At 44.0% G+C, this 22,363-nt stretch overlaps 1 protein-coding gene across 2 annotated transcripts in view; it reads right to left on the bottom strand.

Moving 5' to 3' along the window:
• Positions 1-212: 212 nt before the first annotated feature.
• The window catches only part of LUC7L2 (LUC7 like 2, pre-mRNA splicing factor), a 78,335-nt gene continuing 56,184 nt past the window's right edge, over positions 213-22,363 (bottom strand). For both annotated transcript variants that reach the window (XM_066596205.1, XM_066596204.1), the window contains 4 exons: positions 14,812-14,988; positions 14,237-14,331; positions 13,201-13,377; positions 213-6,338 (listed from right to left, as the gene is read on the bottom strand). In XM_066596205.1, the coding sequence (XP_066452302.1) occupies positions 6,194-6,338; positions 13,201-13,377; positions 14,237-14,331; positions 14,812-14,988 (594 nt within the window). In that variant the 3' untranslated portion in view covers positions 213-6,193. The remainder of the gene's footprint in view (positions 6,339-13,200; positions 13,378-14,236; positions 14,332-14,811; positions 14,989-22,363) is intronic.

Genomic DNA, 22,363 nt, shown 5'->3' with positions numbered 1-22,363 from the left:
CCATGCAATGTATTTAAGGTCCCATTGAAATCAATGGGTGATGCATTCCGTATATACAACTCCATTTAAAAGAATAGGGTTCATATTTGCACAAGATTTGTGTGTCTCGCAATGTACTAACTCACACGTTTTGTACTAACTCACACGTTTCTTGGCCGTGTAGTAGGATTTCAGTCCTTCGGATTGCAATGTCTTGAAAAACAATACAAGGATAGAAACCAAACAATTAGAAATTTTTAATGAAAACCAATTACAAGAAGTCTTCGTTTCCAAAAACACATTGATTAAAGAAAAAAGAGTGCAAACATGTACATAGCCTTTAAGATCAACCACATAACAGTAAAATGCTGCATGGAAACCTTCAGCCCATTCACACTTCCAGTGCACATACTGCCACCTATAGTGTTCTTTAGTTTACACATGGTTACAGCAGGAGATTTAACACCACATAACATCTTAACAGTCTTAGGGCTCTTTCCCACAAGCGTAGGTGTTTTTACGCGCGCCCGTCAACGCCATAAAAACGCGGGAACGGACGCACAAATCTAACACTTGTGCGCCCATGCAAACGCCATGGGCCGGGCACATATGTGCTGAGGCCACAATGCGTTGCCTCTCCTTCCCTCCGGCTGTTTGCAATAGGAGTGGGCGGGATGGGGGCAGAGCTAAGCATCCGCCCCCCCTTCTCTTGTCTGCAGCCAGCAATGGGAGGATGGGAGCTTAGCTCTGCCCCTATCCCCTATGCAAACAGGCGGAGGAGAAAAGGGGGAGTGCATCAGATGGTAGTGTATGTCGACTGGCCAGCCGTGAAAACAGCGGCCGATATACTCATGTGAATAAGCCCTTACCTCCAGACCTCAGGTCAGAGACGACATCCATCTTAAACCTGGCACCAGACTTGCAACCAAAAGCAGCAGAGTGCCTTACCCTGCAGATGACTGTGTGGGCCACCCCGATTCAGGCCCACTGCTTGATGTCACCCACTGCACTCTACACTGCTGGGCAACAGATAGTTGGAAAAGACTGGAGGAACTCCGAATGTCTAGGTACCTGTCCTTACCAAGGCCCTGCTATCCCTCCCGACTGGTGATACAGAGTGAGAGAAGGAAGGATAGATGCCTGTGACAAGCTCTAACAAGGCAAACTGCCATAATGAGAGTAAGCTCCTGGCCCCCTGGAAAGAACAGGGAGACCCTGAGATAGTGCCTTCCTTTTAAGCTTCCTGTTCCTACCCAATGAGTAAAGGATTAAAGCAAGGGTGTCGAACTCATTTTCAGTAGGGGCCAGATCAGCCAATTATAATTGTATAGTAAGGGCGCGCTCATATATTTGCACAGTGTATTATGCGCATAACTTTTGTGTGGGGAATATGCAGTGAATTCAACCTATTGATTTCATTGGGTTTGTTCACGAGTGCATTTTTTTCCACAAGATGTGCAATTGTGTGAAAAAAAAAATACACAGCCTGACCTATTTTGGTGCGTATTATGCACTGCAATAGGGACATAAATGTGCAGGAACGCCGAAAAACGTGGCATATCTGCCCGACTGAAATGCGCTTACACCTTTGTGAATAAGCCCTAATAGTGACCACCATGTAGTGTTCCCATAGTGACAGTAATCAACATAGTGACCCCCCATAATAGTCCAAAAGGCCGATAGCACCCTCTGGCAAGGGCAGTATCCCTACAGGCTTTACACTCACCCAGCCTGCAGCTCAGGTCCAGCAGTCGCTTCAAAGTTTGTGACTGCGAAGCTCTCAACTCAGCGCACCGCTGGTGGGGAGAGGTCAGCGATCACAGACTCTGCACTGCAATGTCGGCAACTTCACAGAGGCGAGAAGTCATCGGTCACAGACTCAGCAGTGGCTGCCGCTGTCAGGCTGGACTTGCAGAAAGGGCGAGTATAACGCCTGTTGCCAAGATCGTTTGGATATAAGATGTGAGATGGATGGGCATGGAGGCTCTAGTACCCTGTTGTACCGCCACTAGCTTGGATATAAGATGTGATATAGGGGGCATGGAGGCTCTTGTACCCTGTTGGGTCTCCTCTAGCTTGGATACAAGTTGTGATACGGGCGGGCATCCTGCTGCATATCACTCCATATTTGCTGTAACAATCTGTCGATTATGCAAACTCCTAGCCTGTCAAAGATGGCATCCCAGATTATCCTATACATGTTGGTGACAAATCTGGCGACCGGGCACCCACGGAAGTGTGACAATGTTGTGGGGACATTCCTTTGACCCCCTTGTGTGTGTGGCTGAGTATTATCCTGCTGGTAAATGCCTCTTTGAAGCCGCCATGGGAGGAACACATGTGGCTGCAAGATGTCCTGAACACATCGCTGAGCTGTTATTGTGTCTCATACCAGTACTAGGGGTGACTGACTTCGTATGCGATGGGCCCCCAGACCATCACACCAGCAGTGGGGGCACTGTGCCGCTCCATAGCAAAGGCAGGATTGAAGCGCTCACTCCGAGGTCTCCAGACACGAACACAGCCGTCGTCAATGACAGAGGGTGGGTATCAAAGGCAGTACACTTAATGGGTGCCATGAGGTCCCAACACCTCTTCACAGTGTGGTCAGAATAGCCCAGGTGGGAACAATTCACCAATACGACCATCCAGCTTCTCACATCCAAATAATGCACCCCTCTCAGACTCTGGTAATGGGGTGAAATCTCTTCTCTGCGTCATAGAGATGTCTAGTGGTCAACAACCTCTACACAAGCTGAAGAGGTCACTACACACAAGGAGCGTCCGAGAGGCTTTTTATAGGTTAAAGTTGGAATCACTTCTGGGTCTCTGGTGGGGTTTTTTTTTTAAACAGTCGTTGAGTGTTTGTCCGTACTGCATGGCATGGCCTCTGCCCTGTCTCACAACAATCACCACCCATGTGGGGCCTTCTGAACTGGGAAGAATTAAGAGCCCTTTTAAATGGCATTACCGTGCCTGCAATAGTTACTGTACTTTCACACTGGATAGACGATTGCTCAGTGAATTGAGGTGGAGAACGCCAGATCGTTCCAGTTGCCTGCTTCTATTTGCAGTAAACAGGTTGCGGTTCATAGATGAATGATTACCTGTTTCCACTGGTCGACTGCTTGATAATTTTATTTGTCCAGTTTCTGCAGGTATAAAAATCATTCAGTCACTGCAAGTATTTGCACTGAACGATTATCATTTATTTAGATTCCTGTGATCTGGAAAAAATCTGAATGACTATCATTCAGTGTAAAGAGAACCCTCAGGAAAGGATAAGGAAGCTTGCAACAAGTTTTTACTTTTTTTTTTAGGGATAGGGGCCCAAATCAAATTTTTGCTACAAGGCCCCATGATGTTCATGTGCGCCCCTGCCTAAGTGCATAAACTATTACTTTGCTAAAAAACTGCAATTGTAATGTGAGGGCCATAGCTTTCCATTCACACGTTCTATTTCAGCTGATAAAATATAAGGAAAAATAAGATGTATGGAAGGTGACATTAATATATTTTTAATAAACAATATTGGCATTGAATACAGCCATGAAAATTGTACAGTTAAGCCAGTATTGCTAATTGACAAAATCAACAAAAATTCATAAAGGACTGTACTGGTTTAAAAAAAAGGAGTGGTTTGGTGATCAGTTCCTTCTCTTATAAGTCAACTAGCTGATATACCCGGCTTCGCCCAAGTTAATTTGGTACTGGTGTTTATCTGGTGTTCACACGGAAAGTCTTCTGAAGTCGTGGTTACTTTAGAGATACCGAAAAAAATATGTCCACCATTTTGCATAGTTCTCTGCGTTACCCAGGAAACACCACGGGGAGGTAACCATGCGACGTTTCCATTATATAAAATGACATCAGGAAGTGAGAGAATTAGATTCCATACGTAAAATTTGGACACATTCTTTTGCACTTAGAATTGAATAATCGAGTTGGGACCCATTAGCTTTTTCTATTTATGACATAATCAATGCCTGTGCCAAATTTCAAGTTTCTATGACATCGGGAAGTGAGAGAATTAGATTTCGTACGTAAAATGTGGACGCTAATTCTTTTGCGCTTAGAATTGAACAATCGAGGTGGGACCCATTAACTTTTCCTATTTATGACATAATCAATGCCCGTTCCAAATTTCATGTTTCTATGACACCAAGAAGTGAGAGAATTAGATTCCGTACGTAAAATTTGGACGCTAGTTCTTTTGCGCTAGAATTGAATAATCGAGTTGGGACCCATTAGCTTTTCCTATTTATGACATATTCAATGCTTATGGCAAATTTCATGTTTCTATGACTTCGGGAAGTGAGAGATTTAGATTATGTACGTAAAATTTCGACGCTAAGTCTTTTGCGCTAGAATTAAGTAATCGAGTTGGGACCTATTAGCTTTTCCTATTTATGACATAATCAATGCTCGTGCCAAATTTCACATTTCTATGACACCGGAAAGTGAGAAAATTACATTCCGTACGTAAAACTTGGACGCTAATTCTTTTGCGCATAGAATTGAATAATCAAGTTGGGACCCATTAGCTTTTCCTATTTATGACATAATCAATGCTCCTGCCAAATTTCGAGTTTCTATGACACCGGGAAGTGAGAGAATTAGATTCCGTACGTAAAATTTGGACGCTAATTCTTTTGCGCTAGAATTAAATAATCGAGTTGGGACCCAAAACTTTTCCTATTTATGACATAATCAATGCCCGTGCCAAATTTTAAGTTTCTATGACATTGGGAAGTGAGAGATTTAGGTTATGTATGTTAAATTTCGACGCTAATTCTTTTGCGCTAGAATTAAATAATCGAGTTGGGACCCAATTACTTTTCCTATTTTGGAGATCATCTATGCTTGTGCCAAAATTCATGTTTCTACGACATCGGGAAGTTGGAGAACTTTTGGCGAGTCAGTCAGTGAGTGAGTCAGTCAGTGAATGAGTGAGTGAGTCAGTGAGGGCTTTCGTCTTTATATATATAGATGCCATCTATTTGATGCATGGGGCTCCTAAGAGGATGAGTAGAACAATTAATATTTTCCTGTCTTTCAGTCATTCTTTGTGTAAAGGACAACTGAACCTCATGTTACACACAAACACCACAGAGGAATGTTTTAACAACCAGTTGCACATTACTGAGAGCGAGCACTGGTTAGCATGGAGGACGGAATGCATGACAGATACAGTGTAGATACAGTACCAGTCATACATTAAGACTGTAACACCAGTATGAGCATAGCTTAGTATTTTGTGAAGATTAATGTATTTTTTGCTCTTTAATCAGTCCGTGCACTTGGGGTTCTACAGATCAGACATATGCCATATGCCATTTTCTTATCACTACAACAATACACTGAAGATATTGGGATATTGGTGGGAAAGGTGAAAGGGGGGGGAGGCAACATCCAAAACATCCACTGTTTACTTCGCAGCCATTATTAACAAAAAATAATTCTAGCATTTATAGGGAACCTGTCATCAACTACAGGCACTATAAAGTAAGTACTGGTGCTTATAGTTTAGCTGACTAGGAGCCCGGGGAGCCATTCACACGCAGAAACAAGGAGCAGACGAGTATGAACACGGCTCCCCGAACTCACACCCAACTAACTTAGAAGCACCATAACTTACTTTATGGCTCCTCTAGTTGATGACAGGTTCCCTTTAAGTTGATATTAAATAAGAAATGCAAAAAAAATTAAAAAAAAAAAAAAGAAAGCAAGAAAGGAGGAACCAATATTTCTGTAAATGAAACAGCAGAAGCTATGACGGCAGAGAACATTGCTCTCCTCACTGAATCTAGTCGTTGTGGCGTACAAACAACATTCAGAAAATCTTATGTGGCAAAACTAAGCAAATGTAGCTTTCAAGCAATGAAATAAGGGTAAAAAAGTTCTTGCGTCAAACCACCCCCTCCATAAAAAAAACAAACTTCTTGCCATTTGACAGAAAACTGAAGTATGTACAGAATACTAAAAGGAGCTGAAATAAACTGTTATAGACAAAACAGACTAGAACACAAATTGTCTACAATAACTAAAAAGAAGGACTTTATGGTTTAAAACCAATATATATATATATACCAATCATAGATTTGAGCTCACATCTATTCCTAGCAGAAGTAGCCAACTGTCCTTGATACTATCCCTTTCAAAAACAGCAGTAAACTAAGCAACAGTTTGGAGCTGAAAAAAAGACAAAGCGGCCTCAGATCTCTCCGGCTTCACGTTCTTCAGAACTCCGTTCCTCCGACTTCCCGTTAGCAGTTTCATAGGTGCGCTTCTTGCGCCTTCGTTCTTTGTCTCTGGAACGATCTCGCTCTCTTGATGTTCTCTCCTTATCTCTGGAGGACCTGAAAGGAATTGCTAGATTCAATTTACTTATGATAAATGGTTGACATGTAGGCAAATATACCTAATATAATTTATGCCCCCCCCCCCCCCCTCACCCAAACACAAGAAAAGTGACAGATACACGGATCAGCCATATCATTAAAGCCAACTGCCTTGTTTTGAGTACGTCCCCTTGATGCTGCCAGAACAGTTTTGCCGCACCGAGACAAGGACCCTGCAAGAAATGTCTCCTGCAGTATTTGGCATCAGATCCTCAAACTCCTGTAAGTAGACAACTGCATGAATCAGACATTTCCAGCACAACCTATACATTCACTATGCTGTCAATTCCAGTGATGGAAATTACCATTAAGGTGTGACTGTCCTTTGCTTATATGTATATTCAGAAAAGGGGTTTCTACAATACTATAGTCACCTTTTGTTTTTTTCCATACTGTCTCTAGACCAGGGATGCTTCTCATGACTAAGGGCCAAATTGTCCCACTGAAGCACTCCTAAAACGTACAGTACAACCAACTAAGACATTTGAAAGAATATGCCATAAAATATCTGATGGGTGCTGGCTCCACTTCCACGACTCCCACCTATTCAGAGCAGGAGGGTCACCTTCTTCAATGTTCATAAAGGAGACCGCATATGCAGTTCTCGTCATTGTAATTTATGCAAGATGATGAAAAGGCCAAAAGTTTCACTACTCCCATGAACTACCACTATGAATAACTACACTACAGACAGACATGCATACCTCAACAGCTCCTCTCAGAAGCACTCAGGGGGTCCCAGAAGCCCAGATGGTTGTCCCAAAGATGATTACACTTGTAAATGGCTGTTCCTGCTTTCACACTATGTTCCATTCCTCTCATATAGAATACACGTGGGCTGCCACCAAATATAGACAAGCATATCTGTGCCAAAATGGTCGTGGACTGCACAAAATAGCGCCACAGGCTGCATGTGGCCTGCAGGCTTTGCACCCCTGCTCTTCCCTCTAAAGCAAGAATTAAGTTGGCTCAGCTGTGGATGTGAGGTCACATGACCTGGCAGCCATCTTTCAGCATGTAGTTTAACTGCTACATTACGTATTTTTGGGAGGGCTGTAAGAAGTGACACATGATAAGAAGCCATGTTGATGACAATGTAAGTCAGTGGAGGCCAAACTCAAACTTAACCCCATGCAATACAATACATCTCCCTTCTACCAAGATGTTCACACAGTTCGAGTGTTAAGTGCTTAGTGTTTAACGATGCAGTAAGCAAGTCAAGATGTGAATCAGTGTGACGATATGGGTGGATGCATTCACAGGTTTTGCGAGTATGAAGGGAAAGACACCAGGACTGAAAGACCAGAATGACTCCTCATCCTAGGAATTAGTGGGGAAATTGTGTGGGTTTAGGTCCACCTACTGCTGGACGAGGGGCAACACTTCTAGGTGGGATAAGAGCTAGAATGTAGAGGTTCTGTAACCAACAAGCTGGGGGGGTCTTCCTACACCGAGAAGGTGCGAGAGCAGCACACTTATGCAGCGAGAACACCTTGCTGGTGAAGTACAAGGGGTGTCCTTATACGGACTACAATACACAGTAACGACAGACCCAACCACAAACCAGATGGCATCCTGGACTAGAAGAGGTGTATGGGAAGCATAATCACTTCAATCAAGTGCTGAAGCAGAAAACCAAAAGGTGAGGTACAAAAAGCTGTCTGTGCTCATCATACAGGCAGTACAATCACAACATGCAGGCCAGACAGGTCATTCCTGCTCAGGGTGTTCCAAAAGCAAAACCATCAAGGTCACCACTTATTAGTGCAACACATGCCCCCCAAAAACCTTACCTCTGCATAAAAGGTTCCATGCAAATGGATTTCATATTTTTACTCTGTTACACCTAGAGATGAGCGAGTATACTCGCTCAAGGCAATTGCTCGAGCGAGCATTGCCTTTAGCGAGTATCTCCCCCGCTCGAGACTGAAGGTTCAGGTGCCGGTGTGGGGGAGCGGTGAGTAGCGGCTGTCAGCAGGAGGGAGGGGGGGGGGGGGGGGGGAGGGAGGGAGAGAGAGATCTCCCCTCCGTTCCGCCCCGCTCTCCCCCGCAGCTCCGTGCCCGCTGCCGGCACCCGAACCTGCAGTCTCGAGCGGGGGAGATACTCGCTAAAGGCAATGCTCGCTCATCTATAGTTACACCCCATATAGTTCACACTTTTTATAACTGGATTCCAGCAGAACCTGCACTGCAAGAGCTACATGGAGTTCCTGCAGGCTACCCAGAGATATAAGTCCACATATATGACATCTTCATACTTTGGAGAACCTGCTTAGTTTATAAGGCAAGTGTCACCAATGGGTAAAGCAGGGCACAGCTTATTGGGCACTGAAATGGCATATCTGTGGAGAAACTAGCAATTTTAACTTTTTACCATCTGCTATGCATGGCATTTCTAGAAAACACCTGTGAAGTTAAAATGCACATTACACCCATTGAGAGATGTCGTAAGCTGTGCAGCATCCAAAATGGGGGTCACTTTGTGGGAGTTTCATTTATCGTATCACCTCAGAGCCTCTGCAATTGCTAAACAGTGATGTAAATAACCAAATTAGACCATAGATGTACATGGTGCTCTTTCACTCCTAAACCCGCTTGTATTTCCAGATAAAAGATTAGGATTAGAGATGAGCGAACGTACTCGTCCGAGGTTGATGCTCGTTCGAGTATTAGGGTGTTCGAGATGCTCGTTACTCGAGACGAGCACCACGCGGCACTCGACTCCATTACATTTCCTTCCCTGAGAAATTTGCGCCCTTTTCTGGCCAATAGAAAGACAGGGAAGGCATTACAACTTCCTCCTGTGATGTTCCAGCCCTATCCCACCCCCCTGCAGTGAGTGGCTGGCGAGATCAGATGACACCCGAGTATTAAAATCAGCCCCGCCCGCGGCTCGCCAGACACACGCGAAGAGAGATCAGGGAAAATGCTGCTGCTGCTATAGGGACAGTGTTAGCGTCTTCAAGAACCACAACGGTCCTTCTTAGGGCCACAGCTCACCTAGTGCATTACTATTATGGCTGCTGTGAGCAGTTTTGCACTATTTTTTTTTTTAATGTATATCGGCCGTGCAGGCTATAGCGTTCTCAGGCTGCAGGCTGTACTTGAGTATAGGGGCAGTATTGGTCAGGCAGGGACAGTGGTAGTGTAGAATCCTGTCTACAAGAACCCCAACGGTCCTTCTTAGGGCTACCTGTGACCGTGTGCATTGAACTCCGTGGTTGCTGGGAGTTGTAGTACTTCAGTATTGCACAGCAGAGCCTGCGTACAGCCTTCATGTAAATATTTTCCTGTCCGCAGTTAGTGTAACGTCAATGCTGTCTGCCTCTAAGTCTACGCCAAGAAACCACAAATTTTTTACACCGCTCTGTGTTACACTCATGCTGTCTCAGAAGTGTACGGTGTGTCAGACGCCCAAAGATTGAAAGTGCAATACACACTGCCTAGCCTCAGCCTGCATTGCATAGAAAAAAAGGAAATTTTAAAAAGAAATCCTTTTTACGGCTGACTGTGACCCAGTGCATTTGCCTGCGTGGCCTGTGGGACTTCACGCCCATCCAAACTGCATAGTGCACAGCAAGGCCTGCGTGCAGCCTTCATTTAAATATTTGTCTGTCCGCGCTTAGCGTTACGTCAGCGCTGTCTGCCTCCAAGTGTACGCCAAGAAACCCCAAATTTTTTACACAAGTGCACAGTGTGTCTGACACCCATAGATTGAAAGTGCAATACCACACCGCATAGCCTCAGCCTGCATTGCATCGAAAAAAAAGGAGATTTTAAAAAGAAATCCTTTTTACGGCTGACGGTGACCCAGTGCATTTGCCGGCGTGGCCTGTGGGACTTCACATCCATCCAAACTGCATAGTGCACAGCAAGACCTGCGTGCAGCCTTCCTTATAATTTATCTCTGGCTTCATTTAGCATTATATTACCGCTGGCAGCCACCAACTGCGCAGCAATAATTCCCAAACTTTTTTACACAGCTCTGTCTCTGCTCGATTCTTAATCCACCATGCTGAGGGGTAGGGGTAGGGGACGTGGGCGAGGACGCGGAGTTCCAAGTGAGGGTGTGGGTATAGGCAGAGTTCCTGGTCCAGGCGAATCACAGCCGGCTGCTGCGGGAGTAGGAGAGAGGACAGTTTCTGGGGTCCCCAGCTTCATATCACAATTTTTGGGTCCACGTCGTAGACCTTTATTAAAAAACGAGCAGTGTGAGCAGGTCCTGTCGTGGATGGCAGAAAGTGCATCCAGCAATCTATCGACCACCCTGTCTTCTACGCCGTCCACTGCTGCAACTCTGAATCCTCTTGATGCTGCTCCTCCTTCCTCCCAGCCTCCTCACTCCATGAAAATGACACATTCTGAGGAGCAGGCCGACTCCCAGGAACTGTTCTCGGGCCCCTGCCCAGATTGGGCAACAATGGTTCCTCTCCCACCGGAGGAGTTTGTCGTGACCGATGCCCAACCTTTGGAAAGTTCCCGGGGTCCGGGGCTGGGGACTTCCGGCAACTGTCTCAAGAGCTTTCAGTGGGTGAGGAGGACGATGAGACACAGTTGTCTATCAGTGAGGTAGTAGTAAGGGCGGTAAGTCCGAGGGAGGAGTACACAGAGGATTCGGAGGAAGGGCCGCTGGACGATGAGGTGACTGACCCCACCTGGTGTGATAAGCCAACTGAGGACACGTCTTCAGAGGGGAAGGCAATTGCAGCCGCAGGACAGGTTGGAAGAGGCAGTGGGGTGGCCAGGGGTAGAGGCAGCCACCCCACTCCCACTGCCACCCATGCTGTCGGTCCACACGGACTTCACATTAGGGAGTGGTACCTGCTTGTGTCGACTTATAAAAAACCACAGTCTGACTGGGGCATGCAGTGTGGGCCGAAGCCCACCTGTATTTAATCTGACGTTAGCTCTGCTGTCCAGGGCACTGCAATTGGATATATTTATGTACCGTCGGTGGGTTTCAGGGAGCCACCCATGCTGTGGGTCCACACGGACTTCACATTAGGGAGTTGTACCTGCCTGTGTATACTTATAAAAAACCCCAGTCTGACTGGGGCATGCAGTGTGGGCCGAAGCCCACCTGTATTTAATCTGACGTTACCTCAGCTGTGCAGGCCAATGCAATGGGATTTATGTACCGCCGGTGGCTTCCTGGGACCCACCCATGCTGTCGGTCCACACAGAGTTGTACCTGCCTGTGTCTACTTATAAAAACTGGGGCATGCAGTGTGGCCCACTATCCGGGACACTGCATTGGGACAAACTACAGGAGCAATACAGCACTAATGAGATGTGCACAGCTACGCTAGCATTGGAGTCCGCTGTAGGACCGCGATTGCTGAGGGTTTGTGCAGAGGCCTATGTCCTGGGTGCAGTGAAAGTCCGCTTCCTGCCTAGCATTGCTGAAGCTGTGGGCCGAGGCCTATGCTGTGGACACGGTGCAAGTCTGCCATGTTTAGCCGCTCAGATCTATTTTTTGTTCATGTCCTGGGTTTCCTAGGACCCACCTATGCTGTTGGTGCAAACTTAGTTCCCATCGCGGTGTTTGACCTGTCTGGCACAAAGACACTGACTGACTTGGGTAGGGGGCAGAGTGCAGATGGCTTTCCCCTTGCAGTGTCGATTGAACTATGCGACACCTTGACAGAATGAATACTGTGTGGCACATGAATTCCCCATTGCTATCCCCACATTTGCAGCTCCTGACGGAGGTGGCACAGGATTGGATTTCTCATTGCTTCTGTACAGCATTGTGGGCTATCGCCCCGCCCCTTTTAAAGAGGGTCGCTGCCTGGCCCTGCTAATCCTCTACAGTGTGTGCCTGCAGTTCCTCCTGATCACAGACACACTTATAAATAGACATGAGGGTGGTGTGGCTATGCAGCCAGCGTGTGGCATGAGGGCAGCTGAAGGCTGCGCAGGGACACTTTGGTGTGCGCTGTGGATGCTGGGTCGTGCTGGGGGGGGGGGGGGGGTTGGGCAGCATGTAACCCAGGAGAAGAGGCAGCGGTGTGTCCCGCAGGCAGTGCTAGTGCTTAGTTGGAGGTAGTGTGGTGCTTAGCTAAGGTATGCCTTGCTAGTGAGGGTTTGTCCGAAGTAAAAATTGTTAGGTGGGGGGGGGGGGGGGGGGCACTCTTGCGGCTTAATAGTGGGACCTGGGAACCTGAAATGCAGCCCAGCATGTTGCCCCTCGCCTGCCCTATCCGTTTCTGTGCCGTTTCCATTACTTTCTTGGGTTTTGCAGATTTTCACCAATGAAAACCTTAGCGGAGCATGGGTGATATACAACAATGCTCGAGTCGCCCATTGACTTCAATGGGGTTCGTTACTCGAAACGAACCCTCGAGCATTGCGGAAAGTTCGACTTGAGCAACGAGCACCCGAGCATTTTGGTGCTCGCTCATCTCTAATTAGGATCACATGTATGGTGCTTCTAATACCAATTAAACACAGAATAATAATTTCAAGGTGAGCGTTTGGGGCGAGGTGTGTAGCCCCTTCACAGTCCAGCGATCAGAGGGGGTCTCCACACCCAGACTCTCACGGATCAAAGCTTTTTATGTCTCTATGTCATGGGAAGAGTAAAGTTTTGATACGTTCTGTGCAACCTGGATGCTGCGGCTTTATTTTACATTGGACTTGATTGGGGAACAAGTTCAGATTCGTGGCGGCTGATGCGTGGTGAAGGTCCGGCCACTTTTGTGGTGAGGAGGAGTGCTGCTGGTGACCTACTATTTATCTGGCAAAGCTTTTTATGTGTCACTTTGACATGGCAAAAGTTATTTCAAACTTCAGTTACTCATTAAAGCAGAAGACATACTTTGACTTGGAACTCCGATCTCTGCTCCCATCACGACTTCGTTGATGACTGTGACTACGACTGCGACTGCCAGAACGTGATCTGTGGCGGTGGCGTTTCTCACGGGACCTGGAACGTGTTTTTCTCTTGCGCTCCCGGGAGGAAGAACGATGTCTACGCTTTTCTCTGGATCTAGACCTATACAGGAATAAAATGGTATGTTCAATAATTTAACCATTTCAATCCACGTAGATTTCACCCATGTGAACATAGGGGTACATAGCAAATTTCTTATTCGTAATGCAATAATAAAAAGTGCAATAATTTTAAGGGGAATGGGTCCTCAGAAAATTTGTGGAATGCAGATCTTTGTTTTTAGAAAATGGGTCATTTTCTGATCGTGTTCAACAAACATTATAATAAGGGAGTGAATTTTTAATACCTTTTAATTTTCCATGTCACTAGCTAGATTTTAAAACTAGCTAATATACCCGGCTTCGCCCAAGTTAATTTGCTAAAGGCGTTTACCTGTTGTTCGCAGTGAAAATTTTATGACGTCGTGGTTACTTCCGAGGAACCAAGGAATAAAATATGTAAACACATAGAGGAGCATTAGATTCTCCTCAGTATATACACACACAGGGAGGGGAGGTAGATTGTCCTCAGTATACAAATCATTTCCCTACAGGTAATATATTACACGCATGGCAAAAATTATAATATATTACAATGTAAAAGGCACACACAAATTATATATGTAACACATTTACACACAAACAGGTGCCTTGTGTAGAAATCCTGTACCCATAGGAAGACAGAAGATGCAGACAACACTACTACTGGAAATCATTACACAATGGTTTGAACATGACAACTGATGATGTTCAGCGCTGACACTTAACGGCCAGCACCTTCAGGAACACAGAGCCGTAATCCTCCTACAGGACGTTCATTTCACATGCCCATAAATCAATAATAAGAAAGTGCTGATGCCTCCTGGCGTCCGTCCCTCTGTACAAGGCACACCATCTGTGATAATTACTTGCTTATTCATTACCTTCTTTTCAACTTGTCCCGTTCTTCTCTGTCCCTCTCTTCTCTGCGTTTGAGCCGATCTTGATTTCGCTTCTCCTGTTTTTCAGCCACTATTCTCTATTTCAAAGATTTTAAATTCCATTAACAAGTTTACATTTACAGAAATCTTTTAAAATAAATGGAATCTGCAAAGAGAATTGTGGAAAATGAAGAAATGTTCTAAGAAAATAGTAAAAAAAATTAGGCCACAATTGGGGCGTTTTCCCATATTACAGATGCTGCCCTATTCTACACCTGAGCCCAGCCAAACTCTGCCAGCACTGCATGTAAATGGTGTTTTTATGCCTCATTCACATGTACTGGAAAAGAAATCAGTGAAAATAATGACTGTGGAAATTGTATAATCCACACCATGCTGATTAGTCACATGGGTTTGCTTTACCAAACACTAATGGAGGTAATCTATGAGCAAATATGCATGCAGTTTCAGCTGCAGATCTCTTCCAAGTCTACGGCAAACGTCTAACGTTATTTCCAGAACGGGTCCTTAAATGGAGAAACACATTTTTACATAGAAGAAAAAGATAATAAAAATACCTTTAATTCATCTAATTTCTCACGTATTTCAATGAAGCCCAAGTGTAATTTGCCGCCAAAGTGATCAGCCAGTCTTCTGTCGTTATCATGGAGTCCCAGATAGGCAGAGCATACTTCACATACTCTCAGCTTTTGCTGCTGGAAGCTTGAAGCCGGCATAGAGCTGCGGTAGATTTCCTGTTTGATAAATAATTTATGATCACTAAAGTACAAACCTCCACATTTAAGTGTAATCAAATGTAACCTGAAATACAAATCAATCCACACAGAAAAGGTCTTGGGGATTTAAGCGGACAGTAAAAGGGAACCTATTGAATATGGTTTCCAATCTGTAGGTAGTATGTTATAGAGCAGGAGGAGCGGAGCAGATTGATATGTAGTCTTATGGGAAAGATTCAGTATAATGGTCATTTATTGATCATCCTAGGCTTAGGAGTCTGGTGGGCGGTCCTAATCAGCAACTGGCAGTATTTCCCGTTCCGGGGTAGGTTTACACAGGGTGGAAATGCTGCGGAATGTCTGCAAAAGATTCTGCATCCCAATCAGAGCCAAAAAAACCCGAACCACTTCAGAAGATACAGCGTTCACCTCCTTTGGCTGTCAGCATACTCCTTCAGCAGGCACCCAGCAGCCTGCACCAAGTGCGGCACCGCTGGTCTGGTGATGGCACTTTTGCATGTAAACATACTATTAGTGTGCAGTGTGATAACTGTGGATGGTTAAAACCACCAACTGAACTCGAATTCAAAATAAGTAGAAATCTAGATCAATAACATACAAGTTATACTGAATCTCTTCCCACAAAACTATATAAATATATATGTTTAATATGACCGGTTCCCTTTAACTGGAGCAACCAGTGTCAGGTAGCAGTCAAGGCAAATAGCATAATGGGATGCATGATAAATGGCTTCGGACCATAGGAAGAGCATATAGTTCTTAGTTTCCACAAGGTTCCATGCTTGGTATGACCAGTAACATGTATAGTTTTGGGCACTTGTCCAGCACCCACAGAGATAAAAATTAGACTTTAGTTGATTTAAAAAAAAAAAAAAAAAAAAAAAAAAAGCTCAAAAGAGGGGCCTGGATGTCTCTCCTAACAATATTACATGTTATAGTCACACGATCATCTCAGAAGGGTTATTGATCCAGGGATTTATTTTGATTAACAGATTTGGAAACTGGTAGGAATTGTATTCCCTGTAATGAAGAAAGCTAGCATCTCCGTTCTGTTTTTCCCCCTCTCTCAACACTGCAGGATATCAGGCTGCACCAATGGCCGCAAGTCTCTTTAGCCCTACAAACTCAACAACGGGACCTGCTGTACAAGACTTGACAGAACTAGAATTAGCTGGTATTTAGCATTTCAGTTATCTGCCAAATCAAAACTGGTCTCAGTGACTAAATTGGAAGCTACGGTGGGATGTAATCTATTATACATACAAATTCTGTCTTAGGAGCCAAACAATGAAAATAAAACGCTGGATCTCCCACTGAAAGGACACAAAAGGCAACCATTGCCTATAAATGAGGTCTGTAAGGTCCATCATGCTGTGCTATTTTGTCTGGAAATGTTACCCCTTAGTACTGAAGCCCGTTTGTGCCTTATTGACATTTTTTGTCAGCATGTTCCTAGAGCCATAATTTTCTGTCCACATAGTCGTTTTAGGGCTTGTTTTTTGTAGGATAAGTCGTATTTTTTAAACTGCATCATTTTGGAGTATATATATAAAACTTATAATTTCCACCGTTTCTTAGATTTCAGTTTTACTGCAGGCAGAATGTGGGAACCAAATAACTGAGTTTTATTTATGCTTGGCTATTGTACGCTAAACATTTTCAAGCTTTGCTTTTGTGTTTCTGTATTCCAAGAACCATAGCATTTTTATTTTTCCATCGACTGGGCTCAATGAGGGTGTGTCTTTTTGCGGGATTTTTGGGAACAAAAAACAATTTCATCACTTTTTCCCTCCATTTTTATTCTAGAGGCAAGATTAACAAAAATCTACAATTCTGGCATTTTTCCTTGTAACAGTGTTCAGTGTGCGGTATAAATATGTTAAAGTCTGCAGGTTAGTACAATTAGGTCAATATCAAATTTATACTTTTCAAGTTTTTTCTTTTTTCCCCCTTCTTTTATTGTTCTTTATTGTTGCATTCAAAAAGGCCCAAATTTTCTTTCCCCCCCATCAATGGTGCTGTATGAGGCGTTTCTCTTTACAGGATGAGTTGGTGATCAATGGGACCTTTTGATCGCTTTGTATTCAGTTTTTGAGAGTAGAGAAATGGAAAATTAGCTATTTTCATAGCATACACCATATGGGTTAAATGTATTAAATTTATGTGGGTTATTACAAACCGGATGATACCTAATCTGTGTATTTTTTAAATACTTTAATTTGCACGTGTGATTCTCAGACAGGACATGGACACAGAGCTTATTCACACATGCGTGTATTTTGCTTGTGCGTAGTCAGTGTTTGCATCGGGCTGCACATGGACACAACATGCACCCATTCACTTTAATGAGTCTTTTCAGACATGCGTCTGACTTCACACAGCCCAGCGGCCTGTGCATATAAAATCACAGCAGGTCCCATTTTCACTGCATTAAGGACTAGAATAAGAGATGCAATGTCCAATAACCTTGGGGCTTGGACTGCACCAGGACCTGTATCCATGTGCTGTCTAAAGCAAGTTGTGCCCAAGAAACTCAGGTGCAACTTACACACATGTATGTGTAAATGAGCCCTGAAAGGGGAAAGAGTGGAGTTTGACTTTTTTTTTGTCTCACTAGGGAACTTTAATGTCACTACATTTGCTTGTTCGTATAATACACTGGAATACCTCAGTATATCTTGTTATGGTCCAGAGGCTGAGCTTCATAGGCTGCCATAGATGGCAGACTTTGAGGCCATGTTTGTGCCTCCGGCTGGCATAGCGACCCATCACATCGCAGGGTTCCAATGAACAGGGGGAGCCCTCTCCCATTGTCAGCCTTTTGTATAATGTGGTTGTATGTAAAAGTCTAAATGGCTATGCTTGACGGTTTCTCCGGACCCACCGTTAGGGATGGTGCTGAGCCTCCATGCCAGGCTTCTTTTTGCTTGTCAATGACTTTTATGCCTGCATAAGATGAACATTGGCTCATTCTTTTATTGTTCAGTTTAAACCGCAATCGTTCAGTTCCTCTCATTTGCTTATGCTTATACAAGGACTTAACGACTGCATGAGTGCAAATGAGTTAGCTCACTCATTCAAACTAGAGTTGGCTTGTCTAAAACCCCATTTACACACATTGATGATCGCTCAAAATTCATCAGAAACTGACAGTTTTGAGCGATTACCCCATTAGTAGCCAATGCAAAGTAATCAGCCCATAAGTAGCAAACTAGCTTCAATTGCATGTAATTAGAGAACAGCGGGTGGTCTGTTCTCTAAATACATAGCTATTGCTCTCTAGCGGGACAGCAGCTGAAAGAATATCAGCGCTGCCCGCAGAGAACTCAGCGTGCCGTCCCGGCTATCAGGGCCAACGGATTTTAAGCTTAGCTAAACTCCGGGATGGACGAAAAGTGCATGGGTAGTACAGTATGGGCAAACATGTACGCAGAATGATTATCGCTCAAAAGATGGCTTTTGAGCGTTAATCGTTGCGTGTAAAAGGCTCTTAAAAGTACCGTAAGGAAAAGGTACCAAAAAGTAGAGGCAGGGGGGAAAAGAAAAAAAACAGAAAAAAAAATGGCCACAGCTCACCATCCCCCACCCACAGGCTCCACTTAAAAATCCTTTAGGCTCTGTTCATACTTCCATAAAGTATTTTGCTTTTCTGCCCTGTCATTGGGAAAGAAAAACAAAAGTTATGGAATGCCAAATACATCATAACCGTTACCAATGGCACCCCACAGACGCTACTGGCTTATAATGGGGTCTGTCGGGTTCCATCACGAGGTCTGTCATTTTGATGGCAAGCAGTGCAGAATACAACATTATTCTTCCAGTCAAATGTGACTGAATCTCCAACAGAGGCTACAAAGGGAGTCTGACAAGAGAGTTAATTGTACATTAAAATTGTGAAAATTTAAAAATTTTAACCCCCCTTAGGACATGGCCTATTTGGAATTTAGGCAGTGGCCTACATAGAAGAGAAGGGACTCCATAGTAAAGATAAAAAAGGGCCCCTTTTCAAAGACCAACTTTGTTATGTAATGCATAAATGTCATGATTACAAAGGCTAAGGGGGTTGAAATATTAGAAGGGGACTATTTTTGAAACTATGGCCCTCTAGACCTTCATATAGAAGCGTAGTGATGTTTTTGAATTCACTTTTAAAAATACAACGTGCAATGTTTGGTGCAGTGAAAATTGCAATTTTTCCACTGAAATGCCATTTTAATGCCTAAAATTTGTGTTTGCAGCTTGTGTCACTAGAGACAGACAATTATGCCATAATTTCTTACACTGTACTCTGGGTATGGCAATACTCCACGTGGTCATAATCCGCTGCCTGGGTAAATGGACAAACTCAAAAAAAGGAGCGGCCAAAATGATGTTGAATTCTGGGGATATAAGTATAAGCTGTGCAGAGTAGCAGAGACTTATGATGTATGCGGAAGAAATCTTTAATGCACAGGTCAATTTTCGCGGCGCAGGTTTCACATTGGAGAACAGTGTCCTTTCTTATTCTTCTTTTATAATACACACTGTACTTTTTTGGGAAATTTCTTTCTTTCCAGTGTGGCGGACTTTAATGGGAAAGTGTTCCTTAGCACAATGCGTATGACCTTTCTACCAGAAGTACTGGCCTAGCCCTTTTCTGGTTCCCAAATATTAATGCACTGATAACCACCTCTTGGCACTTCCGAAATCTTCCCCTCTGGCTTGCACATCAATGTAGCACATATGCATTATATAGTGCCATCTGTTAAGTGGGTCCAGCCAGTTTCTTGTACCATACCCTAGATTTCTGCATGGCGCAGGTGAACTTTACCTGACAAGCTAGTCCCTTCCATTTACCCATTCTGGTCCAAGCTGCATTCTGGTTGGGCATCTGTTTCCTGGTACTTCACACTGTGATGGGTCACAGCTCTAGCAGTGTATTGTGGTCAATATAGATGTCCCTCTTTGTCCCCACAAAAGGTTGTTGCTGAACAATGCCCTGCTCTCGCCCTTTGTACACGTTTGTCAAAGCCGCATCTTGGGGAGGCTTCCCTGATTTTGTTTATTACAGTTCTGCATGCCACAGTACTTCTGGACAACAGGCACTTGAATAATGGGATGCCATTATAGAAGTTATCCAGATAGAGATTTTAACCCTGGTTCAGCGAGTGTGCACCAAATCTATCACTCATTCCGTAGGGGTTGATCCAAATCAGGTGCTGTTCCCTTCATAAATCCTAAACTTACAGATGTATCATGATTTATGTATTGTTTGTGTTCCCCATGTGCCTCGAAAGTGCTGGAGAATAAGTTGGCACTATACAAATAAAGATTATTGATGTACTCTTGCCCAACTTATAAATCTCTCGTTCTTACTTGGCAGGTGCTGGCTTCCTTTTAAAATGTACCAGGGACCCCTCAATAGAAGTGTTCTTCTCGAAGTGTATACCTAGGCAAACCTGGCACTGAGATAGTAGATCTTCCCTGGGAGGGGACGGCCCATCATCAGTATAATGTAGAAACCCAGGGATTGCTTCAATACATACCTAGGCCACAGACAAGTGGGACATCGGGGTGCGCTGCAGTCTGTGCACCAAAAGGTCCTATTACGTTGGGCTTTTTTACTAGTCCAATATTTAAAAACCCCAAAACGCCACCTATGGGGTTTAGCAGAACAGAGGTGGGGTATTGGGTGACAAATTGTTGGGAGTACAAATTAGTCTGGGCCACCATTAAGTCAATGAAAGCTCTCTGAAAGACTCCTGCCATGTTGAACTGTATACCTGACTTTCTAGTGAATTCAGGGATCCAGAGTACATAATACTCAGGGTTATCCACATAGTGTCAGGAGACTCAGGGGTGTACTGCAGTGGGAATTCTGGGATGCCTTCTCCAGAGATTCTTCAAAGTGCCTATATGACAACGGATGACATTAGGAAAAGGGTCTCCTCTGCACAAATAAACTTAGTTTTGCATGCAAGAAGGCTTATGCTTGGCAGAAAACATTTTGCAGGACATATTTGTGTGTCTATGAGGAACTGCAACGTGTTGTGTTAACTCTTTCCAATTTACTGTCGGATGTCTTCCAACATTCTGATTAAAGCCTGTGCAGCATCAATGTCAGACAGTCTTCTTACTGTATATGGCTGGTCATTCCGCTGTCTGAGCCTTTCCAGCGAGTCATATACTGCAGTACTGGCTTCAGCCAGCAGATAGCACCGTTGTATAATGGCAGAAAGAGAAAGCCCCCTAGGAAGCTCTGAATCCAAAACTGGATTATAAAGGGTTAAATTATATATAAAATAAAGAATGTAGTACTACAGAATGGAGTACCAAAAGTTACCTACCAGCGTACAGTGGCACACTAGGAAGGTCCAGTAGCAAAGATACTGTGGCAAACTAGGAAGGTCACATCACCTATATTTTCTCCATCGATTTAACTGCATGAAGGACAAGTTGTATTTTTTCAATACCAGCATTTTGTGTACATATAACTTAACTGATTTTATTAACTTATAGGAGTTATTAGAGGATCGCAAATTCAGTATACTATAATGCTTCTGTATTGAAGCACATTATACCTATCAGCAAAATCTAGACAAGAATCCTATTAGACTGTGTCAGAGCCCAATAGGTGTACAGATCGCAGAGGGGTCATAAAATACATGGCAAAGGGCAGGAAAGGATTAACAAAATAGAACATTTTTGCGGTACCCAAATTAAAAAAAAAAAAATTCCCTAAAGAAATAAAATAAGTTTATGGATCTATATTGGGCATACAGCCATGACAGACCTATGCATAAATTGTTAGGCCCATGGCAACCTAGAATCCCATCAAACTACCTAGATGCCACAGTTGCTATTGAACACAGCATCTGAGGGTTAAGTGGCCGGGCAGGAGAGGATCAGGTGGCTGTAGGGGCGAGAGGAATGGGCCAAACTATAGTGAAAATACATCAATGTTCTATGAGAATGTTCAGACCCAGCACACTTCAGACAGGCCCCCAATGGCCAGTGCTTGGAATTACAAACAGAGAGGAGTACTCGGCTGCTGGGACTTCTAAACTGCAATTCCAGAGGAAAGTCCTTAGCTATATTTTAGGAAAATCTCCATAACCACCAAGCCCCTCCTCTCACAGCCGAACAGTGACTGACCGATTTTGCATGAAATGAAGTGTGGGGTTGTATACTAGAAGTGCAGGAGGAACATGGTGAACAGTCAATTGTAACTGCAAAAATAATTTTTGCATTTAAATTCAGATAAAAAAAAAACAAAAAAAAACACACATAGCCTTTAAAGGGGTTGTCCCGCGCCGAAACGTTTTTTTTTTTTTTCAATAGCCCCCCCCCCGTTCGGCGCGAGACAAACCCGATGCAGGGATTAAAAAAAAAA

The sequence above is a fragment of the Eleutherodactylus coqui genome, chromosome 3 (assembly GCF_035609145.1).
Source record: "Eleutherodactylus coqui strain aEleCoq1 chromosome 3, aEleCoq1.hap1, whole genome shotgun sequence".
Classification (NCBI taxonomy): domain Eukaryota; kingdom Metazoa; phylum Chordata; class Amphibia; order Anura; family Eleutherodactylidae; genus Eleutherodactylus; species Eleutherodactylus coqui.
This window is presented reverse-complemented; position numbering and strand designations above follow the sequence as displayed.